General features: G+C 45.0%; 1 protein-coding gene across 1 annotated transcript in view; it reads right to left on the reverse strand.

Moving 5' to 3' along the window:
- Window positions 1–25630, reverse strand: part of PIN1 (peptidylprolyl cis/trans isomerase, NIMA-interacting 1) — a 42725-nt gene that overhangs the window by 4864 nt on the left and 12231 nt on the right. Inside the window, exons 2-3 of the mRNA XM_077470175.1 lie at window positions 18311–18511; window positions 5890–6000 (exon numbers count right to left, since the gene is read on the reverse strand). Coding sequence (XP_077326301.1) covers window positions 5890–6000; window positions 18311–18511 — 312 coding nt within the window. The remainder of the gene's footprint in view (window positions 1–5889; window positions 6001–18310; window positions 18512–25630) is intronic.

Below are 25630 nucleotides of genomic sequence, written 5' to 3' on the forward strand. Positions count from 1 at the left end.
CCTCTGTTAACCATGGTTACCCTGCAAGGGAACATGTGCAGTCATCATTGCTTTTCACAAAAAGATTTGCCGGCAAGGCTATTGCTGCGACTAAGATTGCACTTAAAAACAACCATTTACCTGATCACCAAGAGAGGTTCAATTGTTGTGAAGAAGGCTTCACAGCGCTCAAGTCCAGCAAGCGCCAGGACTGTCTTCTACAGTTGCTTCAGCTGCAGGATCGGGGGACCACAGGCAGGCAGAGCTTGCTCATGAATGGCAGCAGGAAGGTGTGAGTGCATCTCCACAGTGAGGAGAAGACTTTGAGGATGGACTGGTGTCTAGAAGGACAGGAAGGAAGCCACTTCTCTCCAGGAAAATCACCGGGGACAGACTGATATTCTGTAAAAGGTACAGGGATTGGACTGCTGAGGACTAGGGTAAAGTCATTTTCTCTCTCCTTTACGATTGTTTGGGGCATCTGGAAAAAAAAACTTTGTCTGGAGAAGAAAAAGTGAGCGCTACCATCAGTCCTGTGTCATGCCAACAGTAAAGTATCCCGAGACCATTCATGTGTGGGGTTGCTTCTCAACTAAGGGAGTGGGCTCACTCATAATTTTGCCTAAAAACATAGCCATGAATAAAGAATAGTACAAAAAACTTCCTCAGAGGAACTTCTCCCAACCATCCAAGAACAGTTTGGTGATGAACAATGCCTTTTCCAGCATGATGGAGCACCTTAAGGCAAAAGTGATAACTATGTGGCTTGGGGAAAAAAAATAGGATTTTTGTGCTCACAGTAAAATCATTTTCTCTGTAGTTCACTGACTGACACAGCTCATTTATTCTTGACCATTGGGTTGTTACGCCACCTTCAGGAGAGGACTAGGCAGAACATAACATGTACAAAATAACAGAACTTTCTAGTTCCGCCCAAGGGGCGGCCTCTTCAGTAACAACCCCCCAGCCTGCTTCCTGCAGTCTCAGTACGTCAACAAGCAGTATAACATAATCCATAAGAGGGGAGGGTGCTGTGTCAGTCAGTGAACTATAGAGAAAAGGATTTTACGGCGAGTACAAAAATCCTATTTTCTCTTACGTTCACTGACTGACACAGCTCATTTATTGTTGAACATTGGGACGTCCCCAAGCAGTATTATAACGAGGGGTGGGAAACGGCATTAAAGAACTTCACCCACAATCAGAAGTGCTCCCTAACAGGGGAGACACCACCTTATCTAACCGCATCAGAACTCTTTAAACAGAAAAAAGAAGCGCGGAATTGCAACATTACACGGCCGCCCGCAAAAACTGCGGCCAAAGCAGGCATCGGACGACGCGCTTACATCCATTCTGTAGAATTTGGTAAAAATGTGAACAGATTACTAAATCGCCGCCTACACACCAGAGCGACTGACACCCGAGCTCGGAAGCCCAAGAGGCCCCAATTGTCCTGGTGGAATGGGTCATGGCAGGAAAGGGGGGCACCTGGCCCTTCAAGGCGTAGGCCTGTACCACATCTGTCTGATCCAACTGAAAATGGTGGTTTACGAGACCGCCATACCTCTGTTAGTTTTGGTAGCTGGTCCGAAAGGGAGCTGTGGCAGACAAATACACCCTTAGAGCCCGGACCACGTCCAGGGAATGAAGGGCCACCTCCTTAGGAGGAGTTGGTTTAGGACACAAAGATGGTAACACAATGTACCACTCAGCAGCCCATGGAGCATCGGGGGGGGGCAGGGAAATAGGGACAGGGAGAGAAGAGAGAGGGAGGTGAGGGACCCCCGAATCGACTTCCCAGGGAATGCCTAGCTGCTCAGCCACAGCGAGGTAGGGTGAGCTGTACTTACCATTTCAGACAAGCTGGGGACATTCCATCACAGACCCACTCTCCGATCAGTACAGGGTGGCTGCTGGCCACAGCACACTGACGCAGACATCAGTAGACCGGTCATGTGTGTGCCCGAAGCATTGTGCTCGCCGGTTGCACCTGGAGCCTGAGGGGCATGTCGTGGCTGACCCAGCACATAGCTATGGTCTGCACACGCTCGCTGGCCAGGCTGGGGAGACTACAAGGATAAGGGTATCCAGCCTATCACCCGGCTGTTGATAGCAGATCACAGGATCTTAATCTTGCGCAAAAGACAAAACTTCTGCAAAAAAAATCCCAGGACCGATGGGCCCGCAGGGTTCCTAGGTCCAGCTCCTTCACTAGGCAGAAAAAAAAAAAACTGAGGCTGCAGGAAGCAGGCTGGGGAGTTGTTACTGAAGAGACCGCCCTTTAGGTGGAACTAGAAAGCTCTGTTTATTGTACAGGTTAACATGCCTAGTCCTCTCCTGAAGGTAGCGTAACAACCCAATGGTCAAGAATAAAGGAGCTGTGACAGTCAGTGAATGCAAGAGAAACATCAAAAATTTTGTGTCCATGGCCAGAAAACTCCCCAGACCTTATTTTCATTGAGAACTTGTGGTCAAGCCTCAAGAGGCGAGCGAACAAAAACCCCCACAAATTCTGACAAACTCCAAGCACCGATTATGCAAGAATGGGCCGCCATCAATCAGGATGTGGTCCAGAAGATGATTGACAGCATGCCAGAGTTAATTGCAGAGGTCTTGAAAAGTCAATGCTGCAAATATTGACACTCTGCAACAAATTAATGTAATGGTCAATAAAAGCCTTTGACACATATGAAATGCTTGTAATTATACTTTAGTATACCATAGTAACAGCTGGTAAAAATGATCTAAAAAACACTGAAGCAGCAGACTTTGTGAAAATTAATATTCATGTCAAAACTTTTGGCCAGGGTTCTAATCCCTTACATATACCCAGTGAAGGGAATGGCCCTATGGTGATACACAGGGATGAAATAACTACTACTATATAGGTTGTACCCGTTTACCTGCAGTCTTCTCTACATCCATTCATAGTGCAACATTTCTTACTGCTCGTCAGAGCTTCCAGAAAGCAGGGGTCCGGGAGCTGAAGTTACACTCAGCTCTCCTCACTGAGCTCAGCAGATTAGAAGGAAGGGATAGGAAGGGATAGGAAGGGATAGGAAGGGATAGGAAGGGATAGGAAGGGATAGGAAGGGACAACCCCCCCCCCCCCCCCCCCCCGCAGCACACAGGAACAGAGCTGAGGATGTCAATCACAGGCTGTGTGCTGGAGCTCTCCCATCACCTTTTTAGCTCTTGGTGTCAGAGAGAAAAGACACTTAGAGTGAGATTTACTAAAAATGGTGCTTAGAATCTGCTGCAGCTGTGCATGGTAGCCAGTTTCTAACTTCAGCTTAATCAATTAAAGCGCTGTTCTGCTAAAAAAAAAAAAAAAAAAAAAAAAAAAGTCATCAGCTACAAATACTGCAGCTGCTGACCTAATAAAATCGGACACTTACCTATCCCAGGGTCAAGCTATGTGGGGGATCAAAGCCCCGCTCGTCTCACCCTCTGCTCTGCGGTGTCAGCATTTTAACTGTGGGCACCTGGCTGTAGCTTCACAGCCGGGCACCCACTGCGTATGCACAAGCTGTGACTGGCCACGCAATCATCTGGGACCTGTCACATGTCCCAGATGATTGGCAAGAGGGAGGGGGTAAGAGACGATATCCCATCGTGCGCAGAGGGAAGTGACATCAGGAGCCCAGGCACCGAAGGAGGAAGTGACCCCCTAGCAACAGGCATTTAGAGGAGAGAAAAAAATTCTCCAAAATGTATTTATTTTTTTAAGCACTTTAAGCTTTGACAGTAAAACCTGGAAGCTAATCGTCATCTATGTAGGGCTGCACCAGATTTTGCACTAAACCCCCACAGTGCTCTGGATTGACACAAGTACACACTATAGAGGGATATGTCTTACTCATTATTTCATGTCTGCGGTTTACAACCACTTTAAGGAAAATTCCACTTTTATTAAAAATGTAATATGTTGTATAAAACTGCTAAGAAACCAATAGAAGGTAAAGTAACCATTCAGTCACACTATTGGTCAGGGATGTGGCACATCGTTTTGACAGAACAGTCATGTGTAGAAAGAAGGATGGGGTGGGGCCCGTAGCAGCTGGTGGTAATTGTTTTGAGGGGTGTCAAACCATGCAGCCTTCTTTCAGCCCACAAAGTAACTTGCTTTTACTATTGAAGATGTCATTGCAACAATTAAAATTAAATGTTCTTAGAGTGCAGGCTTCCATGTTTCCTGCATTTATCTACCTGTACAATTCAATGATCTGGACTAGCACCTGTCTTGAGAGTGAGAGGTGTAGAGCAGGGGTAGACAACCTTAAAGAGGTGGACATCTACCTGAACAACATGGGAAAAGTCAAAGATCACTGAGCACAGCATTGCTTCTTCACGCCTGATTTAAACCTCTAATTGCCATACAATCACGTGCATTGCACGGCAATCATGGGTTTAAATCAGGTGCCAAACCCGCAGGCTACAAATGAAGTCTATGGCTAAGCGCAGCAAACCCACAGGTACACTGCACCTGCAGTGTGGGTAAACAGCAGCATATCAGTGTGAAAGCGGGACTATACTATTATGCCCAGTTATTAATTTACACTGACCTGAAGATCTCTTCTCTCCTGCAGCTGGAACTACTCTGGAGACTGCCAAGTGGGATAAGGAGGTGGAGTGCAGTTGGTAGCACTCTGCATTGACAGGAGCTATCAGCTTATGCGGCTCTTGCTCCCTAGTACAGCACCAACTTTGCAAGTAGACCCTCTGCATTGCACACCGTTTAATGCTCTGGGATGGCAGGTCAGCAAGCCCAGACTGAGATCTACCAGTCACCTGGACGTGATCTACGGGTTGCTGACCCCGGTGTAGAGGATTGCTCACAGCTAGCTCTCCTTGAGCAACAGCTTTGTTTGTTAGCTTTTTACCCATCCCATAGCTCTGTGAGTAGCTATTGGAACCTTGCTCTTTATATTACCCAGTCACCAAAAACAGCTATCATTGCTTGTGAGCAGTACCGTCAATGTTCTGCCCACAAAATGAAAGCATGTCAAAAGGTTTATAATGAGCACTTTTTTTTTTTTTTTTACTTTGTTATCCTGTGACCCATTAAACTATGTCTGAGGGAAAAATAAATAAAATTAAAAAAAAAAAACTGTTAAAAAGTGGTTGTAAAGGCTGAAGGTTGTTTATCTTCATGCATTTTATGCATGATGATAAAAATAAAACCTTCTGTGTGCTGCCCACCCACCAATACTTGCCTGAGCCTGATCTTGATGCAGAGCTATGCACGAGACCAGCGGCTCTCCCAGGTCTCTCCCCTCATTGGCTGAGACAGCAGCGAGAGCCAATGTTTCTCACTGCTGTCAATCACAGCCAATAAGGAGAGAGCACACAGAGGCAGGTTGGGAGCGAGCATGCGCAGGTACCCCCATGGAGACACTCAGTGGGAGGGGCCAGAAGTGTGAGAAGTGGATCGGGGCTGATGTGTGCAAAACCATTGCATGGAGCAGGTAAGTAACACGTTTTTTTGTTTTTTTTTTGTTTTAAACTGAGCCTTTAATGTTACTTTAATCTGCCAGAGATCCAGTTCCTCCTAACGTCCTGTTTGGCCTGACAACACGGTGCCTTTGCTACACTGAAATCCCAAATAGTGTAGCCAGCTCTGCCTACTGAACTAAACACAACAACACATATCCCCTCCTATTCACATTCTTACATTGATTTCTTTTTCCAGCAAAACAAAATACTGCTGCCTTGACTCCAAAGAGCCTGTCCACATGCTGTGTGTAGGAAAGGGTCCTTTTGGTAGATAAGTTCTGCAGGTATGCCAACATCACAAAAGGACTGTAAGCCATTATTCACCAGGAACGAGGCAAAAAACTAAATAAAAAAGGATGACGATAGGACAAGAAGTTTAGAAGGTCACAAGTGAAGCAGAAACAAAATACTTACCTCTAGCAAATGCTCCCAAATCCCCTCCAGCTTTGGCAGAACTGCAATCACTGAACTGAGAGGCTAGAGCTTCAAAATCCTCATCACCAGATTTGATTTTCTGTATATAACCTACAAGAACACAAAGCAAACATAGCTCAACACCAGGAAATGACTGAGGAGAATTCGAATTCATTTTATATAGCAATCAGTCCATCAGAGCAGGTTTTACCAAGCAAGTGCCTCCATTAATAGGATGGACTGATGGTAACACCACAGCAAATAAAGTTATTTAGGACCCATCCACACCTCAAGAAAATGCGCTGTGTGTGAGTGTTTAGGCACATTGCAAAAAGACTAGCCATCCAAAATGAATGGGCTGCAAACACACTTTAACCACTTGCTTACTGGGCACTTAAACCCCCCGCCCAGACCAATTTTTAGCTTTCAGCGCTGATGCAATTTGAATGACAATTGCGCGGGCATACAACACTGTACCCAAAATCATTTTTTTTTTTTTTTTTCCCACACAAAGAGCATTCTTTTGGTGATATTGACTGGTGATATTTCTAGGTGACACTGTGGGCACTGATGGGTGGCACAGAAGCCTCCCTCTGCAGAGGCTCTCTACGATCAGGACTGATGTCACACGGTTTTTGTGCAGCAGTTTCAAATGCAAATTTTTATTTATTTTTTTTGAGAAAATACACTTTAGGCTCCATGCACACTTGAACAACTGGGAAAAAAACAAAACAAAAAAACCCATAAAACATATTCAATTTTTTTGTATAATACGAAAGAGGTTACACCAAGTAAAGATACCCAACATGTTATGCTTTAAAATTGAATGTGCCTGTGGAATTAAAAATCTCCATAAGTTTACAGTAACAGGAGGTCTCGTTCTAAAATGATTGGTCTCCCTCAGATGTACAGAAAAAAAAAAATATATATATATATATATACATACATACATACATATACACACATACACACATACACACACACACACACATATATTTTCTTTTGCTTTAAGAATAAAAAAATAATAAAGGTCACTCTGGTCCTCCAAGGGCAAAGAGACGATTGCCATTGCTTATCCCTATGACAAGCCACTGCTGGCACCAGATTATTTCCTGAGCTCAACAGCTGGGAACGTAAATGTGATCCCGTGGCTTTTATCTGAAAGTCTGGTGCCCTGAGGGAAAAGATGGCATGTAGCTGCAGACATAACCCCGGTGCTGAACGTCCAACAAATGACGCATTTTCCCAGTTAGGTGGTTGGCAAGTGGTTAATGCACTTAGTTAACACTTTTGCCTTATGAGAAGGTGCTCCATCATGCTGGAAAATACATTGTTCATCACCAAACTGTTCTTGGATGGTTGGGAGAAGTTGCTCCGAGATGTTGTTTTTGTACCAGTCTTTATTCGTGGCCGTATTCTTAGGCTAAATTGTGAGTGAGCCCTTAGCTGAGAAGCAACCCCACGTGTAAATGGTCTCAGGATACTTTACTGTTGGCATGACACAGGTAGCGCTCTCTCTTCTCCAGACAAAGGTTTTTTTCCAGATGAGCCAAACAATGGTAAAGGAGAGAGAAAATGACTTTCCCCAGTACTCAGCAGTCCAATCCCTGTACCTTTTGCAGAATATCAGTCTGTCCCCGATGTTTTTCCTGGAGAGAAGTGGCTTCTTTGCTGCCCTTCTTGACACCAAGCCATCCTCCAAAAGTCTTCCCGTCACTGTGTGTGTAGATGTACTCACACCTGCCTGCTGCCATTCCTGAGCAAGTGCTGCACTGGTAGTACCCCGATACCTGAATCAACTGTAGGAGACGGTCCTGGCGCTTGCTGGTCTTTATTGGGCACCCTGAAGCCTTCTTCACAAATGCAGTGGAAGTGTTTCTCATGGGACAAAGTACATTTTCACGACAAAGAGGGATATGATCACTCTTCATAACATTCTGGAGTATATGCAAATTGCCATCATAAGAACTGAGGAAGCAGACTTTGTGAAAATTAAAATGTGTGTCAATCTCAAAAATTTTGGCCACAGCTGTAGTATTGTGTTGAAGATGAATAGCACGGCAATGCACCAATAGGCTTACTGTGCGTTACGGTAAAGCGCATATTTTTTACGGAGCATTGTGGCAATGCACGTGTGAATGGGTTCCATGTGTCAGAGAAATCCAGTGATAGGAAGTCCCGTCACAAACCCTCCAAGCAGATGTTTCATGAAATATTTAAGTACTTTTCCAAACATGTTCCTTCCTTGGATACAAGAGCGTGGGACTTAATTTCCTGCCTTGTAACATGGAGTTTTTCATGATTGTGACACTAAACACTAAACTATATCCTTATTCTGCAAATGTAATCCATACCCATCTACTTGATGGCCCTGTAATTCATTTTTAATGAAATGGTTTACTGTTTTTCTGCCTCCTTGTAACATCCTCTGAGCTCCGGAAACCTTTTTCCACATCATTCTGAATGTTTGTTATGCGGCGTACAATCCGGTGGAAAAGTCCGGCAAACTCAAGTCCACCGGACAATCCGCCCGTGTGTAGCCTCCGGCGGACTTTTTTTTACCCAAAAGTACGGCGGACTTAGAAAGTAGTTTTGCACTCCAATCTTACCGCCGGACTCGTATTTCGGCAGACAATCTGGCCGTGCGTGTGCCAGTCCGCCGTACTTTTGAAATGAACAAACTTTTCCCACCTCCGAGAAAAGTCCGCTCATTTTGAGCGCGTCTCCAGGTAGCCGGGGCCAGCGAAGAAGGCGTCGCTGGCTCCGTCACCTGGTATGGACTTAAAGGGGAATCCCTACGCTGAAAAATCGGCGTGGGGGTCCCCCCAGGTCCACATCAGACCCTTGTCCGAGCACGCTACCCGGCCGGCCAGGAAAGGGGGGGACGAGCGAGCGCCCCCCTCCTGAGCCGTACCAGGGCGCGTGCCCTCAACATGGGGGGTGCCTTGGGGAAGGGGGGGCGCATGCCCCCCCCCACCCCAAAGCACCTTGTCCCCATGTTGATGAGGACAAGGGCCTCTTCCCGACAACCCTGGCCGTTGGTTGTCGGGGTCTGCGGGCGGGGGGGGGGGGGGGGCTTATCGGAATCCGGGAGCCCCCTTTAATAAGGGGGCCCCCACCCTATGTGAATGAGTATGGGGTACAATGTACCCCTACCCATTCACCTGTGGAAAAAAGTAAAAAAATAAAACAATAAACCACAAGGGTTAAAATAGTTTATTGCACAGCTCCGGTGATCTTCTCGCCGGACTCCTCCGCTATCTTCTGCTAGCTCTTTTGCTAGCGGAGGAGCCCGGCTTTCTTCTTCGCCGCCCTCTTCTTCCGACTTCGGGGGTCTTGTCCCCCTCTTCGGTTCTTCTCGCCGGGCCACCGCGCCGCCTTCTAGCTCTTTACAGGCAGTGGCCCGGTCTTCTGTTCTTCTCTTCAGATGTTGCCTCGTCGCATCCTCCGCTCACAATGGCACGGACGCGGCGCGCGGCGACTTATATAGGGACATCATCCGGTTATGTCCCTATATAAGTCACCGCGCGCCGCGTCCGTGCCATTGTGAGCGGAGGATGCGACGAGGCAACATCTGAAGAGAAGAACAGAAGACGGCGAAAGCGGCGACAGAAGACCTGTAAAAGAACTAGAAGAAGGCGCGGTGGCAAGAAGAACCGAAGAGGGGGACAAGACCCCCGAAGTCAGAAGAAGAGGGCGGCGAAGAAGAAAGCCGGGCTCCTCGGCTAGCAAAAGAGCTAGCAGAAGATAGCGGAGGAGTCCGGCGAGAAGACCCCCGAAGAAGGAAGACCCCAGAGCTGTGCAATAAACTATTTTAACCCTTGTGGGTTTTTTTTTTTTTACTTTTTTCCACAGGCAAATGGGTAGGGGGTACATTGTACCCCATACTCATTCACATAGGGTGGGGGGGCCGGTATCCGGGGGCCCCCTTATTAAAGGGGGCTCCCGGATTCCGATAAGCCCCCCGCCTGCAGACCCCCGACAACCAACGGCCAGGGTTGTCGGGAAGAGGCCCTTGTCCTCATCAACATGGGGACAAGGTGCTTTGGGGTGGGGGGGGCACGCGGCCTGGTATGGCTCAGGAGGGGGGGCCGCTCGCTCGTCCCCCCCTTTCCTGGCCGGCTGGGTAGCGTGCTCAGACAAGGGTCTGATGTGGACCTAGGGGGGGGACCCCCACGCCGATTTTTCGGTGTAGGGATTCCCCTTTAAGTCCATACCAGGTGACGGGGCCAGCGACGCCTCCTTCGCTGGCCCCGGCTACCTGGAGACGCGCTCAAAATGAGCGGACTTTCCTCCGTGTGTGTGGGCGAGTCCATTCATTTCAAAAGTACGGCGGATAGTCCAGCGGACTTAGTACACCGTATTAGTCCGCTGAAAAAGTGCCGTGTGTGGGCAAGTGGCCCGTTCGGAAAGTCCGGCGGACAGTCCGGCGGAAGGTCGCTGGACAGTCCGCTACGTGTGTACGTGGCATTAGGAGTAGCACATGTTAGTTCCCGTCATGTGCACTGCTCTAAAGCACACTACAAATCCAATAATCCCTAGTCCAGTGATGGCGAACCTTGGCACTCCAGATGTTTTGAAACTACATTTCCCATGATGCTCAACTACACTTCAAAGTGCAAGAACATCATGGGAAATGTAGTTCCAAAACATCTGGGGTGCCAAGGTTCGCCATCACTGCCCTAGTCCATCTCTGGAGCGCGCAACAGAGGGTGGCTAACTTTCTACATACAATGGTACCATTGGAGAATGAATGTTGCCACCCTCTAACAAGTCGTCGGATCACAGCAACAGGATTGCCAAGTGCCAGTGGGACTAACCGTATAACAAAGATTACAGTTGCACCTAAATAAATTTACAATGAATGAGCTGAAATCACATTGCACAGAACTGCATGTGAATCGCACAGGGACAGCACAGCATTCCCATGGGATTCACATTCAGTTCCTAGTGTGAACTAGCCCTATATCTAAGCTGTACAGACTATGTGTTGTCAAAAATCCAAAAACCACTTCCAGATCAGCGACATATCCATACGTCCCTTGGTATAAGTGGTTATACCTGGATGATGCCTGCAGATACCATGTTTAAGAGCTGGCAGTCGGCTCTGTTGTAAAAACAATCCCAGCCTCCAAATTGCTTTTTACAAGCAGTAAAAAAAAAAAAAAAAAAAAAAAAAAAAAAAAAAAAGGGGATGATGCTGCTGCCCTGGCAGCAGAGGAAGCAGGAGCCCAATGCTTCCTCTGCAGCACCGGCTCCTGTCCCAGGTGGAGCGATACCAATTGCACTTCACTAGGGACCTTTCTAGCAGCCTGGAGAGCGATGCCAGCAACAGCTTGAATTGCAAGGAGCATATTAGCATTTCTAAAAAGGGTTATTAGACTGCTTTAACATTGATCTGCAGGTTCTACTATATCCTGTGGGTTTGGTGCACTTCGAGAAAGTGTGCCACATCCATAAGATGTAATAGAAGTGTATGACAAAGCGTGGCTAGCCTGCAGGAAAGCCACAGGTGCGGGTAAAACTACAGCGTATCAGTGTAAATGCGGCCTCATAGGGGGCTCAGGACAGTAAGGGCTCATTTTTTTTTTTTTTAAACAAACACGTCATACTTACCTCCTCTCTGTGCAAGAGTTTTGCACAGAGAGGACCTGATGCTCCTTTTCTGGGGTCCTCCAGCGGCGTTCCTGGCTCCTCCTCTTCGAGTGCCCCGACGAAGACTCGCATGCCTTGGGGGCACCCATGCGGGCGCACTGCCGAGCGCTGCTGCTGCGTCCATTGACAAACAGCAGCGGGAGCTGCTGGGCTCATCGCTGGAACGATTAGGGTCAGGTAAGAAAAAAGGGGGGCTCTTGGGGGCTGCAGCACAAGATGTTTTTTCATCTTAATGCATAGAATGTATTGAGGTGAAAAACCATCAGATTTTACAACCCCTTTAAGTCCCCCTTGTTCCTCAAAAAGTTGAGCACCCTTAGGTTTCAATCATCCTCAGCAAAGAAGCAATCATGAAAATTGAAAGTATAATATATACATACAGGTATATATATATATATATATATATATATATATATATATATATATATATATATATATATATATATATATATATATATATATATATATATATATATATATATATATATACACACACACACACAGTAATAAAGTTGTTATTTTATTTATGCAGCAGCCCAAAGTAAAAATGATCATACTGTGCCAACGCTTATCTTGAGCAAGTAGATTTAGATTCCACTGTTATTTCTTTTTGTTGAATATAATGGAGTTATAGGACTCCAGTCAGCTCCATGGCGTACACAAAACATAGAAAATAGGATAAAATATTCACATTTAGAATTACTCAAAAGGTGGGCTCCACTAACACACACACATAATAGAACTTCAACTGCGTAGCAATGATATAATAATTCCCTTTAAATTTCAATCTTCAGCCGCTGTGATTTTTCTAAAGCGGTCAAACATTCAAATTAGATTTCAGTTTAATTTGGCAACCTGGAGACATTCTGTATACTGCATGTGCATAGAACTCCTCCAGAAATGCCATTTTCTGCTTGTGATTGGCTCACTGCTTTTCCCAGAAACAGAACTGAACTGCAAATCAAATTACAGTAACACTAATTAGTGTTTAATTTTTGGTGGGATATGAGCGCTTGTGTTGATGGCACCTATTTGATCAGTTTGACGCTTCTGAACCCATTCAGTAATAACTGACAGGTGCAGCTGACCTTCTGACTGGTTTCAAAGTGGGTTTTGTATTTCCATAGACTGGTACATACAAAATCCTGATACAAGTGGGCCTAATATTGGCATGTTCAACAGAAACCAGCCAACATTCGACTCGTGCACAGCTGCCTCAACCCACGCGACAAAAAAGGATTGTAAAGTCTCGATTTTTTTTCCTCTAAAAATGAATCATGTTATACTTATCTGCTCTGTTGCAGTGGATTTGCACAGAGCAACCCAGATCCTCTGCTTCTCGGTCCCTCTTCGCTGCTCCTGGCCCCTCCCTTCTGTTCAGTGCCCCCACAGCAAGCAGATTGCTATGAGTGCACCGGAGTCACAAGCTCCCTGTGTCCATTCAGACAGGGGGCCCTGACCCAGCTCTGCCCTCTCTCTCCCAACTGGCTAGCTGACTTGACAGCAGTGGGAGCCAATGGCGCCGCTGTGTCTCAGCCAATCAGGAAGGAGAATCTTGTGTGGCTGAGACACCCGTGGACAGACCTCAGGTAAGGGTTGTTGCACACAGAAGGCTTTTTACCTTAATGCATTAAGATAAATCTTCTGCCTTTACAACCCCTTTAAGGCCTCATGCATGCTGGACGCTTATAAAAACACCCGTAGAATTAGCTGCACAAAGCTATAGAATAAGTTTTGCAGTATTTTTCATTTTTTTTTTTTTTTTTTTAGCAAAACTAAACTATACTCTCACAAAAGCTTATGGCTCAAGAACGCTGATAAATACCAAATAGACACCTTTTTTCAGTGTTTTTAAGCTTTTATCAGAGCTAGAGCATTTTTACAGCTGAAAAACTCCTCAAACCCACTAGTTGTGGGGGTTTTTTTGCAGCCAGAAAACACCCTGCTAAAAAAAAAAAAAAAAAAAAAAAAAAAAAACCTAGGTGTACATGGACACACAGGATAATATGCTGGGGAGTTTACTGGCTGCAGAAAAAAAAAATGCCCAAAGCCAAAAAAAAGCAGCTGTAAAAAGTCCAGTGTGCACGAGGCCCAAGTGTGTACCAGGCTTAAGCACCTCGCTCACACAACTTGTCATGCGATTTGACAGGTCCAAATCGCATGACAAGTCACACCCTATTATCGTGCAATGTAACTGTTCAAATTGGGGTGATGCCGACTTTGAGGTGCCACACTTATTTGAAAAAAGTTCCTGCACTATTTTTTGTGATTTCAGGTGTGACTTGCATTGACCTCTCTGCATTAGGCCGCACAGTCACAACCGAAGTCGCACTGACCTGTGGTTTTGAAATCCTATGATTTCAAAGTCGCATTCGGTGTGAACGGGTGCCAAGGGCTCATTCACACCAGGTCTGTTGAGCTACATTGATATAGCCCCAATGTAAGGACACGGAAGGGGGGGGGGGGGGGGGTGTAAGGACTTAGCTGGTGTGAAACAGACCTAAGGGATGCAGATGCTGCAAATGTTCTCATTACAACACAGAGACTGCAGTAAGGGGTTCAAATGAAGGCCAACCCACACATTTAGAAAGAAGCTTGAGAAACCATATGGTAATGTGAGCATTTATTTTTTATATTTTTTTAAACACAACAGAGAAAGACCTGAATTTCTAAAATATGACTGACAGAATCAATGCAATGTATGTAGTTTATTAGGGATTTTTTTTCTGAAAATTGGCATTAAATATCCTAGTACAGATAAACATGGTAATACCCTTCTGGGTCTCCATATTAGAGATATCCTGTTCTATAATAGGTTCTACCTGAAACTGAAAGATCTGGAAGACCAAGAATAATTCACTTGTCACATTTCTCAGGCATATAGCAACCAGAATCCACACATCATTCTCAGTAATTTAGTGAGCTGACGGGATGCAGAATGACTGAGCAGATCACTTCACCTGACCATCGGAGAGGAGGGTTGGGTTACACCAGGTCACAGCGCAGTGGGGAGTGGTATGCCAGAAAACATTTATTTCTGACCAGTATTAATTAAAAGAAGTCATTTACAGCTGACTCTAAATCAAATGCACTTCAGAAATGGACAGGTCCTCTCCACTGTATAAGCTGGCTGCCTGAAAGTATTGACAAGTCCCTGAATTTTACATTACCAGATAAATTGTGCTTGTGTGAAACACCTACGGCAGCTATAAGCAAGATCTTTGTTAAAGCGGAGTTCCACCCAAAAATGAAACTTACGCTTTTCCTGTCCCCCCCCACCAGTGTCACATTTGGCACCTTTCAGGGGAGAGCAGGTACCTGTCCAATACAGGTATTTGCTCCCACTTCCGGCAATAGAACACCGCAGATTCCGCGGCAATCTAGGCCATGTCTGTATTTATTGATCAGTTTTTAGGATGTGGGTTTAGTGACACTTTAAGCTGCACAAGAAGCGAATTCCCCCTGCTTGATGTAGTTTCTAGCCACTAGAGCAGGGATATGCAATTAGCGGACCTCCAGCTACTGCAAAACTACAAGTCCCATGATGCCTCTGAGTGTCATGCTTGACAACCACATGCATGACACCCAGAGGCAGAGGCATGATGGGACTTGTAGTTTTGCAACAGCTGGAGGTCCACCAATTGCATATCCCTGCACTAGAGTAAAGAAACCCTTATATAAAGATATTCTGCATTGACTTCACAAGCCCTTCAATGTATAGTGGCACATGACCCTAGGATCCAACACGTAAGCTGATCATACACTGTACAGGTTTCTGCTGGTTCTTTGATCAGTGGGTGGCCTCTTCAGCCTCCTCCAGTCTGACTTTCCCCAATTAAAAAAAAATAAAAGGAGTCGGCAGAAAACGGTCAGCTAAAAAGCAGCTACATCCAATCATATGCAGTCAATGAGAGTATTTTAACAGTGAGCACAGACATGGATGGAGGAATGTGTTTTTTTTTCCGTTCAGCCTGCACGGATTAGCTTTAGTGCGCCAAATAATAGCAGGGGCTGCTGTACAACAGCAATATAAGCCGCCTCCTGGAATAAGGTACACCAGAGGAATAAAAGTTGATAAGTCAGGAAAAAATAAAATAAAAAAATTACTGACAAGAAAAAAAATAAAATAAAAAATAAATCTGGAATGACATTTCACGAGGACAGAAAAGGGGAAACCTCGTCACTTAACCTCACCACTTGGATCCGTGATCTAAGGCAGCTCTGTGGAGCTCTTGGACTGATACAGAACAGCCTACCCATGTATTTAATATGTGCTGCTTCCTACCGCTACGAAAGGGCCTTGAATGCTTATTAGAAAGCAATCTGATTCAGAGGATGAGCAGTGTTGCATAGACAGCAAAGCAGCTCTAATAGCAGCCGCATAGCTATCATACAATATAATTAAGACCCCTTTCACAGTGTGCCACCCATAGCGTCAGCGGTAAAACGTTGCCATTTTTAACAGAATTTTACCGCCGGATTTGCGGCGCATTTCGGCCACTAGCGGGGCGATTTTAACCCCTGTTAGCGGCCTTGAATTAAGCCACCATCTTTACTGACAGCCTCACGCAAAGTTGAATAGGAGAAAAACATCTTGCATTGACTACCCGAGTTCCTTTATGGCGCTGATCTTAGTCTGGGGTACAAATACCCTTTTCTGGGTGTACCCATGATCAGACCCCAGTATTTTCTTCATGGTTTTAAAGATTCCTCCTAGGTTGAGAATCCAACCTAGATATTCCAGGTAATCAATATGCAGTGACCATACTTTGGTCTAAGCGGGCTACTGACTGGTCTAACAAGAACAGATAGACTAGGTAGACCATAATTGTTATGCCTTGTGCCCGCAATCTGGCTAGAAAAGGAGGCAGAACCTTTCGAGGTGCAGCAGCTAGATTGGAAAACATAGCTACACACTGAAAATGAAGATTTTTCACTTGAAAAGAAGATATTACTAGTAAGTGAGGAAATAGCCATACGGAGATATGCATCTTTGACTTCAATTGACGCCAGATGGTCTCCTTTTAGGATGTAGATAACAGATTGGATTAACTTCATGCAAAAAAAAAAAAAAATAATGATTATATTCAGGAACTGAATTTCAGATCTTTTGAGATGCAGAATGTCCATTTGGATTTAACCAAAACCCCAACCTCTGCTCTTACATGGGGGCCATCATGAACACCTTTTTTTGCCAAAAGATGGCCCAATGCTTGAGAGAAAGATTTATTTTTCTCTGGATACTTAGGAACGTGAGAAAACGAGGAGACAAACTCTTGGAACTCCAGTTTGTATGTTTGGAGCTATTGAGGAAGTCCTCCCATTTGTCTTGACACTACTTTTGCCAAATCCCTGAGAACTGCAGAAAAAAAAAAATTCTTGTTGAGCAAGCGGGGGTACCTCCTCATAAGGAGGTTTCAGTACTATGTTCAAGGACTTAGGGGAGGAAACCTACAACTGTTTAAACTGACTTCTCAACGATTAACTAATTACTGTCAGCGCAGGCTGAGACACTCAACCTGCCAGAGAAAAAAAGCTTTTAATAGGAATGCCAACCTTTTATCCATTGGATCCCTAAGTATTTGAGTACTGTCTGCTGGACAAGTCAAACTTACTCAAAGAATATATATATAGAGTAGCGTTAACTGATGATATACCCCACTAAGTAAATTTTCACAATACGATAAAGTCAGCCTCACCACAGTCCCCTGAGGGAATCGTCTTCTCCTGCCCCTAGTTCCTCAGTCTGAGGGTCCTAGGAAAATGGAAAGAGAACCTGTCGCATCTTGACCACACGGGGATTTGATTAAAGCCACAAAAAACTTTTTTTTTGAACCTACCATGGCTGAAGAAAAATAAAAAATAAAAAAATAAAGCGGGAACAGGGGCTGCAGCATTGAAAAACAGTTTTGCAAATATTTAATGGCCCCGATGCTCACTCTGACCAGACAACCCTTCTCAGGGGAGGATGCCATTTGTAGAGTAGGTTTTCCAGAGCTCGAGGGAGACCCTTTTAGACCCACGCTGCGCCCCCCCTTATGGCCTTAAAACCAAAAGTACTGGATCCCGGGGGCCGGCTCTCTAAAAAGATAGCATTTACAAACAAAGACCTTGTTTCTTCGGACATTAGGCCCGGGTACTATTCAATTTGGCCTAAAAGACACTTTGAATGGATCCGGCTGCTTAGCTAGCCCCAGCAAGTATTGCTCCAGTGGAGCTCAGTACAGCACATCTTCACACGTGACCAACACCTTAGACACTGGCGAAAAAACCGAGATAATCCCAGTAGTGGGAGGGGTTATATAGGGAGGCAACTTTTTTTTTTATCTCAGGGCGTGCCAGTGTCCCTCACCTGAAGGTGGCCTATAAACCACATAGTAACAACTATGGTTCTGTGTCCCGTGATGTACGATAAGAAAAAAAAGTTTGCATGATTCTCCTGTCAACACAGCCATTGTCTTCTCCCAGCAGGGGGGGGACGTGGCATCCCGCTGGAAGAAGACTGATTATCACTAGCAGCTCAGTATTCGCTAGCGATGACTGAAAAAGAATCCAGCAGGCTGGTTGTACCCAAGTTGATCGATCAACTCAGTACATTCAGCTTGCCCATTAACATTTCAAATCTTGGTCAGTTCAGCAGAAACCTGCCAAGATTTTAATCGTGTAGGCCAGCCTACGCAAGGAGAGCCCCCAGAGCTTATTTCTTTTCTATGTAATAGGTGGAAGATAAAGAGCTGTAGTGAATATCCTTTAAGTGCTTACCTACCATTAATAAGTTCTAAGGCCTCATCTTTGGTGCGTGTGATTCTCTCCTGCCGCCATGATGAAGGACGCCTGGACTGGTTATGCTTGACCAACAAGTGAGAACATCGCACTTTGCTTGGTTCACCTTGCCCATTCTTCCCTCCTGCAGAAGGTCGCTCCCACTGGCTGGCATTAGTCATGTGGTTGAAATAGTAAACACGTCCTGTAAGGGAAGAGAGTTTATGAAAAAAATAGTACATTCAACATTTTCCACAGAACTCTTCAGTCTCTACTATAGAATAAAGCTTACTGACTCCGGGTTTGTTTTGCAAAGTATCAAGTGCAACAAGCAAGTTGAATCAATCTACATGCCAGGAAACCAATCTCCCGGACTCTTGTACAATGCAGATAAAACACATACTGCGTTTCCCCCGAAAATAAGACCTCTCTCGATTTTCTAGGATGGGTTCAATATAAGCGCTACCCCAAAATAAGCCCTAGTTAAATTCCTTGTAAAATCATGTAATCCATGCTGTAAAAGGATTATACGATGTCTAGTGTGGGTCTCTTTATGTAACATCATTGTAGAAAACGCCTTATTTACAGAACCTCTGGGCACTCATGTGACCTGTCGGAGCTCTCCTCCTGGCTGATGCCAGTGGCCCCTCCCACTGCAGAGCTCGGAGCGGGGAAGAAGAGCTCCAGCGGGTCATGTGAGCTCCCAGCGGCACTAATCCAGCTATAACAGCTTCAACTCATCTGGGAAGGCTGTCTATAAGGTTTAGGAGTGTGTCTATGGGAACGTTTGACCATTCTTCCAGAAAGAAGCGCATTTGTGAGGTCAGGCACTGATGTTGGGCGAGAAGGCCTGGCTCACAGTCTCCATTCTAATTAATCTCAAAGGTGTTTTATTGAGTTGAGGTCAGGACTCTGGGCAGGCCAGTCAAGTTCCTCCACCCCAAACTCACTCATCCCCCCCACCTGTCTCCAAGTCATTGCCCATAGCTCTTAGAGGTACATTTTATTTTCAAATAACAATTTTTTTTTTAAATTGCATTTTAGTGTAAATATGAGATCTGAGGTCTCTCTGACCCCAGATCTCATATTTAAGAGGACCGGTCATGCTTTTTTCTATTACAAGGGATTTTTTACATTCCTTGTAATAGGAATAAAAAGTGACACAATTTTTTTTTAAAAGAACAGTGAAAAAATTTAAAATTAAAATAAGAAAAAAAAATCATTTTAAACGTGCCCTGTCCCGCCAAGCTTGCGTGCAGAAGTGAACGCATATGTAAGTAGCGCCCGCATATGAAAGAGGTGTTAAAAACCACACATTGAGGTATTTCCGTGATCGGTAGAGCGAGAGCAATAATTCTAGCCCTAGACCTCCTCTGTAACTCAAAACGTGCAACCTGTAGAATTTTTTAGACGTCGCCTATGGAGATTTTAAGGGGTAAAAGTTTGCCGCCATTCCATGAGCGGCGCAATTTTGAAACATGACACGTTGGGTATCAATTTACTCGGCGTAACATTATCTTTCACAATAAAAAAAATAAAATTGGGCTAACTTTACTGTTGTCTTATTTTTTTATTAAATAAATTATTTTTCCCCAAAAAAGTGCGCTTGTAAGTCCGCTGCGCAAATACGGTGTGACAGACAGTATTGCAACGACCACCATTTTATTCTCTAGGGTGATAGACTAAAAAAATATATATGTTTTAGGGGTTCAAAGTAAAAGGGAAGGAGATTGGCAGGCAGTGAAAACAGGCAGGGGAAGCTCCATTAGCATTGCTGGTTGTCATACCAACGGCCACCACAAGAGTGCGCCAGATTCCGACCGCAGAAGGCCTGAAAGCCGCGGCCTCGATTACCGGCCGGCGGCGGCGCGGCCCGACGCGATCACGCCAGGGGGGGGTCCACGGAGACAGGATACCCTCAGTTGTGCTGCGCCAGGTCGCTAATTCTAGTCGCAAATGTGACCTGGCACCCGGGTTTTGTCGAGCCATGCTTTATGTTACCACATACTGACCCAGAGCAAATTCAGCGTCACTCTGGTGACAAAGTTGTGATCATGTACAAAGGCTGGCTCCTCCAATATTACTGCATGTCAGTGCTGCCAGCTATTGTCTCTGATCATTGTCCCAGCAGTACAATGTTACAAGACAAGTGCTGTCAGTCAGTGTCTCCAATCACTGCCACCCACTCAATCTCCCCGATCACCACCACTCAGTGTTAGCAAACCAGTGTAAGCCAGCAACAGTGGATGGTCACCACACCAGTTCCAGTGTCACCTGACCAGTGTAAGTCAGCAGCAGTGTTCCCGATTGGTGCTAAGCTAGTCCCCAGTGTCACAGGGCCAGTGCAGTCACCAAAAATGCTCCTGATCACTGCCACACCAGTGCAGTGTTCCCTCTGTCTGCTGCCTGTACTGACCCTGGCCTGTTTATTGACCATGTTTCTGCCTGTTGCCTGGACCAATTCTTTGCCTGTTTGTGGACCATGTCTCTGCCTGCAGCCTGAACTGAAACTGACCCATCCGACTGTTTCTGTGCGATACCAGTTCCAGCCATCCCCTGTGGACAACTGCACACAAGAAACCACAGGGACTCATTTTCTTCAGCCTCCTGTACTTCCTGGTCAGTGAACGTGACATGTACCAGTAGACTAGGCTTGCTTGGCTTATAGGAACTGGGACTGCGAAAGGACACGCTACACTAGGCTATTTTCCCTGATTGGGTGTTCAAAAGACTCATCAGGTCTCTTAAAAATACCCTGGAGTGTTTGCTTCCCAAACTGTGGTCATTTTGAGGGTGTTTCTACTGTCCTAGCACTCCAGGGACTCCAAAAACATGACAGGTAATTAAAATGCATAATTTATCTCCTCCAGAACACCTGAAGGAGATCCTTGGATTTTGGTCCCCTGTATATGGCTAGGCTGTGAAAAAGTCTCACATGTGGCATCGACATACATGGGAGGAATAGCAGAATGTGTTTTTGGTGTGTCAATCTATGTGTGCTAGAAATATCAGAACTTTGGAATAAAAAAAATAAAAAAAATAAAAAAGAAAATGCCTTGGTGTAATTCAGTGTTTCTCAAATCCAGTCCTCAGGCCCCCCCCAACAGGTCATGTTTTCAGGATTTCCCTCAGATGAAACGGCTGTGGTAATTGCTAAGGCAGTGAAACTGATCAAATCACCTGTGAAAAATAATGGAAAACCTGAAAACATGACCTGTTGGGGGGGCCTGAGGACTGGATTTGAGAAACACTGGTGTAATTGCTTTTGAAAATGTGTTAATTTTGTAGGCGGTTACACAGTACTGGTATACTTCAGGGTCTCCATAAATGCATTAGGTAGTCAGGAAATTTGATGCAGAATTTATGTTCCTCGAAAGCCCAAAAAGGTGCTCCTTGGATTTTGTGCCCCCTACATATAGGCTGTGAATAAGTCTCACATGTGGTATCCCCATACTCAGACATAGCAGAATGTGTTTAACCACTTGCTGACCAAAATGGCCCCCACCCTTCTCTGTAACATTGCAGGGCGGAAGCGATGTTAAAACGTCACTTCCGACCATAGCTCTTAAAAAGGACCATTTATTTTTTAAATGACAATTTATTTTTTTGCATTTTAGTGTAAATATGAGATCTGAAGTCTTTGACCCCACATCTCATATTTAAGAGGTCCTCTCATGTCTTTTTTCTATTACAAGGGATGTAATAGAAATATAAAGTGACTTTTTTTTGGTAAACGGTTTAAAAAAAATAAAAAAAAATAAAATAAAAAAAAAGGGGAAACCTTTTTAAAACGCTCCCCATCCCGACGAGCTTGCGTGCAGAAGCGAACACATAAGCGAGTAGCACCCGCATATGAAAACGATGTTCAAACCACACGTGGTATCACCATGATCGGTAGAGCGAGAGCAGCAATTCTAGCCCTAGACCTCCTCTGTAACAAAACATGCAACCTGTAGAATTTTTTAAAACGTAGCTTATGGAGATTTTTTTATCGCCATTCCACGAGCTAGCGCAATTTTGAAGCGTGACAGGTTGGGTATCAATTTACTCTGCGTAACATTATCTTTCAAAATATATAAAAAAAACTGGGCTAACTTTACTGCTGTCTTATTTCTTCAATCAAAAAAGTGTATTTTTCAAAAAATAAAAAGCTCTTGTAAAAGCTGCTGCGCAAATACGGTGTGATAAAAAGTATTGCAACGTATTCTCTAGGGCAGTGATGGCGAACCTTGGCACCCCAGATGTTTTGGATCTACATTTCCCATGATGCTCCACTACAACGCAGAGGGCATGAGCATCATGGGTAATGTAGTTCCAAAACATCTGGGGTGCCAAGGTTCGCCATCACTGCTCTAGGGTGTTTAAAAAAATAAAAATTATTTCATCTAAATTTCTCCCAAAAACTGTGCAAAAAAAATAAAAAATGTATAATATATACAATAGTTTATACTCTACACAGACTAAATATACACGGATTTGGGTTGTTACCAAAGAAACATAGCAGAAAACATTTTAACCTAAACTTATGAAGAAATAATATTTTCAAAATTGTATAACAAGGAAAAAATTTGTTTTCAAAATGTTTGGTATTTTTTTCCCCGTATACAGTGGTTATGTAGAGGCATAAACCCACCTTAAAATAATACCGTATATACTCGAGTATAAGCCGAGATTTTCAGCCCCTTTTTTTAGGCTGAAAGTGCCCCCCTCGGCTTATACTCGAGTCACCGCCGTCTGTCTACCCGATCAGCGTGTCGTGCAGACAGACAGCGGCCATTCCACTATTCAAAAGCCGCGCCTCCCTGTCTGATAGGCGGAACACTCAATTTCCCAGCAGTCAGTGGTCCGCCTATCACGGAAATCCGCTCATCCTCATACTACGGACGAGGATGAGAGGATGTCCGTGATAGGCAGAATACTGACTGCTGGGAAATTGAGTGTTCCGCCTATCACAGACGGAGGCGCGGCTTTTGAACAGTGGAATGGCCGCCGTCTGTCACAGACGAGAAGAGGTGCGGCGATCCTGGCATGTTTTTACATGCAGATCGCTGCAGAAGGACAAAGAGGCACAGGACACAGGTAGGCTGGACACAGGGATGGACGGACACACAGGGATGGACGGACACACCTCACCCTCGGCTTATACACGAGTCAATAAGTTTTCCCATTTTTTTTGTGGTAAATTAGGGGCCTCGGCTTATATTCGGATCGACCTATACTCGAGTATATACAGTATTTTTTTTTCTTTGCAGCCTAAATTGAAGACATATTTTGCTTTATCCAGATGCATTTACTCAGTACAACTAATAACATCCAAGTGAAAGATATAACAACACCATTTCAGGAAAAAATAAAAAAATCCAAAAAAACAGAATCACCAAGTTGGAAAAAAGATCGCCCCTTTGTGTCAGTATTTTGTTGAAATACCTTTTGCTTTAAAAGTGCAACTTCACTTTTTTTTTTTATTTTTTTTTTTTTCTCTCAACAAAACACATTCCCCTCGGGGTGATCTATGTACATTGCAAGGATTATAACAACCTTTGTTGCAGATTCCGACCTTTTGTTATGCTAAAGAAATCACTGTTTGTTCCCTCTGTGCTGAGTGAGTCTAATGGGAGTGGTTTCATAATTATCAGGCAGCTGTGCAGTTGCAGGGCACCAATGAGGAAAGTGGCTGGGCCTGCATCCCTTTAGACATGTTCCTATTGGAACTACATCACAAAAAAAATAAGGAATTACCAGTTACACTTACCGGTAATGGGTTTTCTAGGAAATCTTCCAGGACGGCACACTTGAGATGAGTCCCACCTGACAGCAAACAACAAGGTTTAAAAGGCCCCTCCCTTCCCTCAGTTATGACCAAGAATAAACCCACACCGGTGCCAGAGGGTACAAACTGTGAAACAAACACACCACCCACAATTAGGGTTAGGGAAGTAGGCCTGCCGTCTTGGAAGATTTCCTAGAAAACCCGTTACCGGTAAGTGTAACTGGTAATTTTCTCCAGTCATCTTCCATGATGGCACACCTGAGATGTTGTAACCCCCAAGAGTGGAACTGGGCCCAGTGGACCGCAGGGATGCAAGATGACATCAGATCCAGAATACACATGATGGTCCTCAAAGAGGCCTCCCCTCTCTGTTGAAGAGTGGCTACGGCCCTCTGCACTTTTGCAATCTTCACCTGGAGAAGGAAGATTTTTTGTGCCACGAGTCTATCCAGTACCCCAGGAAAATGTTGGATTGTGCAGGATCCAAGGAGGACTTCTCCTGGCTGATAAATCAACCCAGGGACTTTAAAGTTGACAGCACCTTGTCTCGGTCGGACTGGAGCTGTTCTTGGGTTGGGTTGTAAATTAGCACGTCGTCCACGTACAGGATTAAGGCTATCCCCTGTAGGTGTAGAAAACGACACCACTTCGGCAAGGACTTTTGTAAAGATCCTGGGACTGGCCGCCAAGCCGAAGAGGAGCGCCCTGAACTGCCAGTGTTGGACACCCTGGACAGTCTGAACCACAAAACGTAGGAATCGCTGATGTTTCTGGGCAATGGGAATATGCAAATAAGCATCCTTTAGGTCTAACGAGATCATGAAGACACTTTCTTGGAGGTGTCTGGACTGTGTAAATGCTCTCCGTCTGGAATTTCTTGTACAAGTACTGGCTCAGCTTCCTTAGATTTATAATTGGTCGAAATTTGCCCGAGGGTTTCGGCACCACAAATATGTGGGAGTAAATCCCCCGGCCAATCTGACCCGCAGGAACAGGTGTAATGACTTCTTGTTCCGCCAGAACCCCAATACTCTCCAAAAGACCCTCTGCCCTTAGCTGGTCTCTGGGGAGACGGGTAAGGGTAAAGTTTGAAGGAGGAGTGGATAGAAATTCCAGTCTGTAACCCTCCTTTACCAGACTGAGAATATAAGGACTCCGCGCGATGCCCTCCCATTGGGGAAGGAACCCACAAGAGCCTTCCACCAACCTTTATGTTGGTGTCATTTTGGACTCCTTGTTAGAAGATACGGGCTCGGAAAACAGGATACCACCTTTCCCCCTACTGAACCCCCACTTCTTCCTAGGCTCCCTCTTGCCTTTGAAGCGGTCTCGAAAAAAGATTCTTCCCTCCATCTCATTTGGGGTTTTTTTGGGAAATTTTTTACCTTTATCTGGAGATCGGGATGGGACTTTTTCTAAGCCTGCACCCAAGAGCAAGGAGCCTTCAAAAGGTATCCCACAAAGATACGATTTAGAAGTAAAATCTCCATCCCAGGTTTTTACCCAAAGGGATCTTCTAGCGGAGTTTAGAAGACCTGCCGATTTGACAGTTGT

This window comes from Lithobates pipiens, unplaced genomic scaffold (genome assembly GCF_037356315.1).
Source record: "Lithobates pipiens isolate NorthernLeopardFrog02 unplaced genomic scaffold, aLitPip1_a1.2 Scaffold_8, whole genome shotgun sequence".
Classification (NCBI taxonomy): Eukaryota; Metazoa; Chordata; class Amphibia; order Anura; family Ranidae; genus Lithobates; species Lithobates pipiens.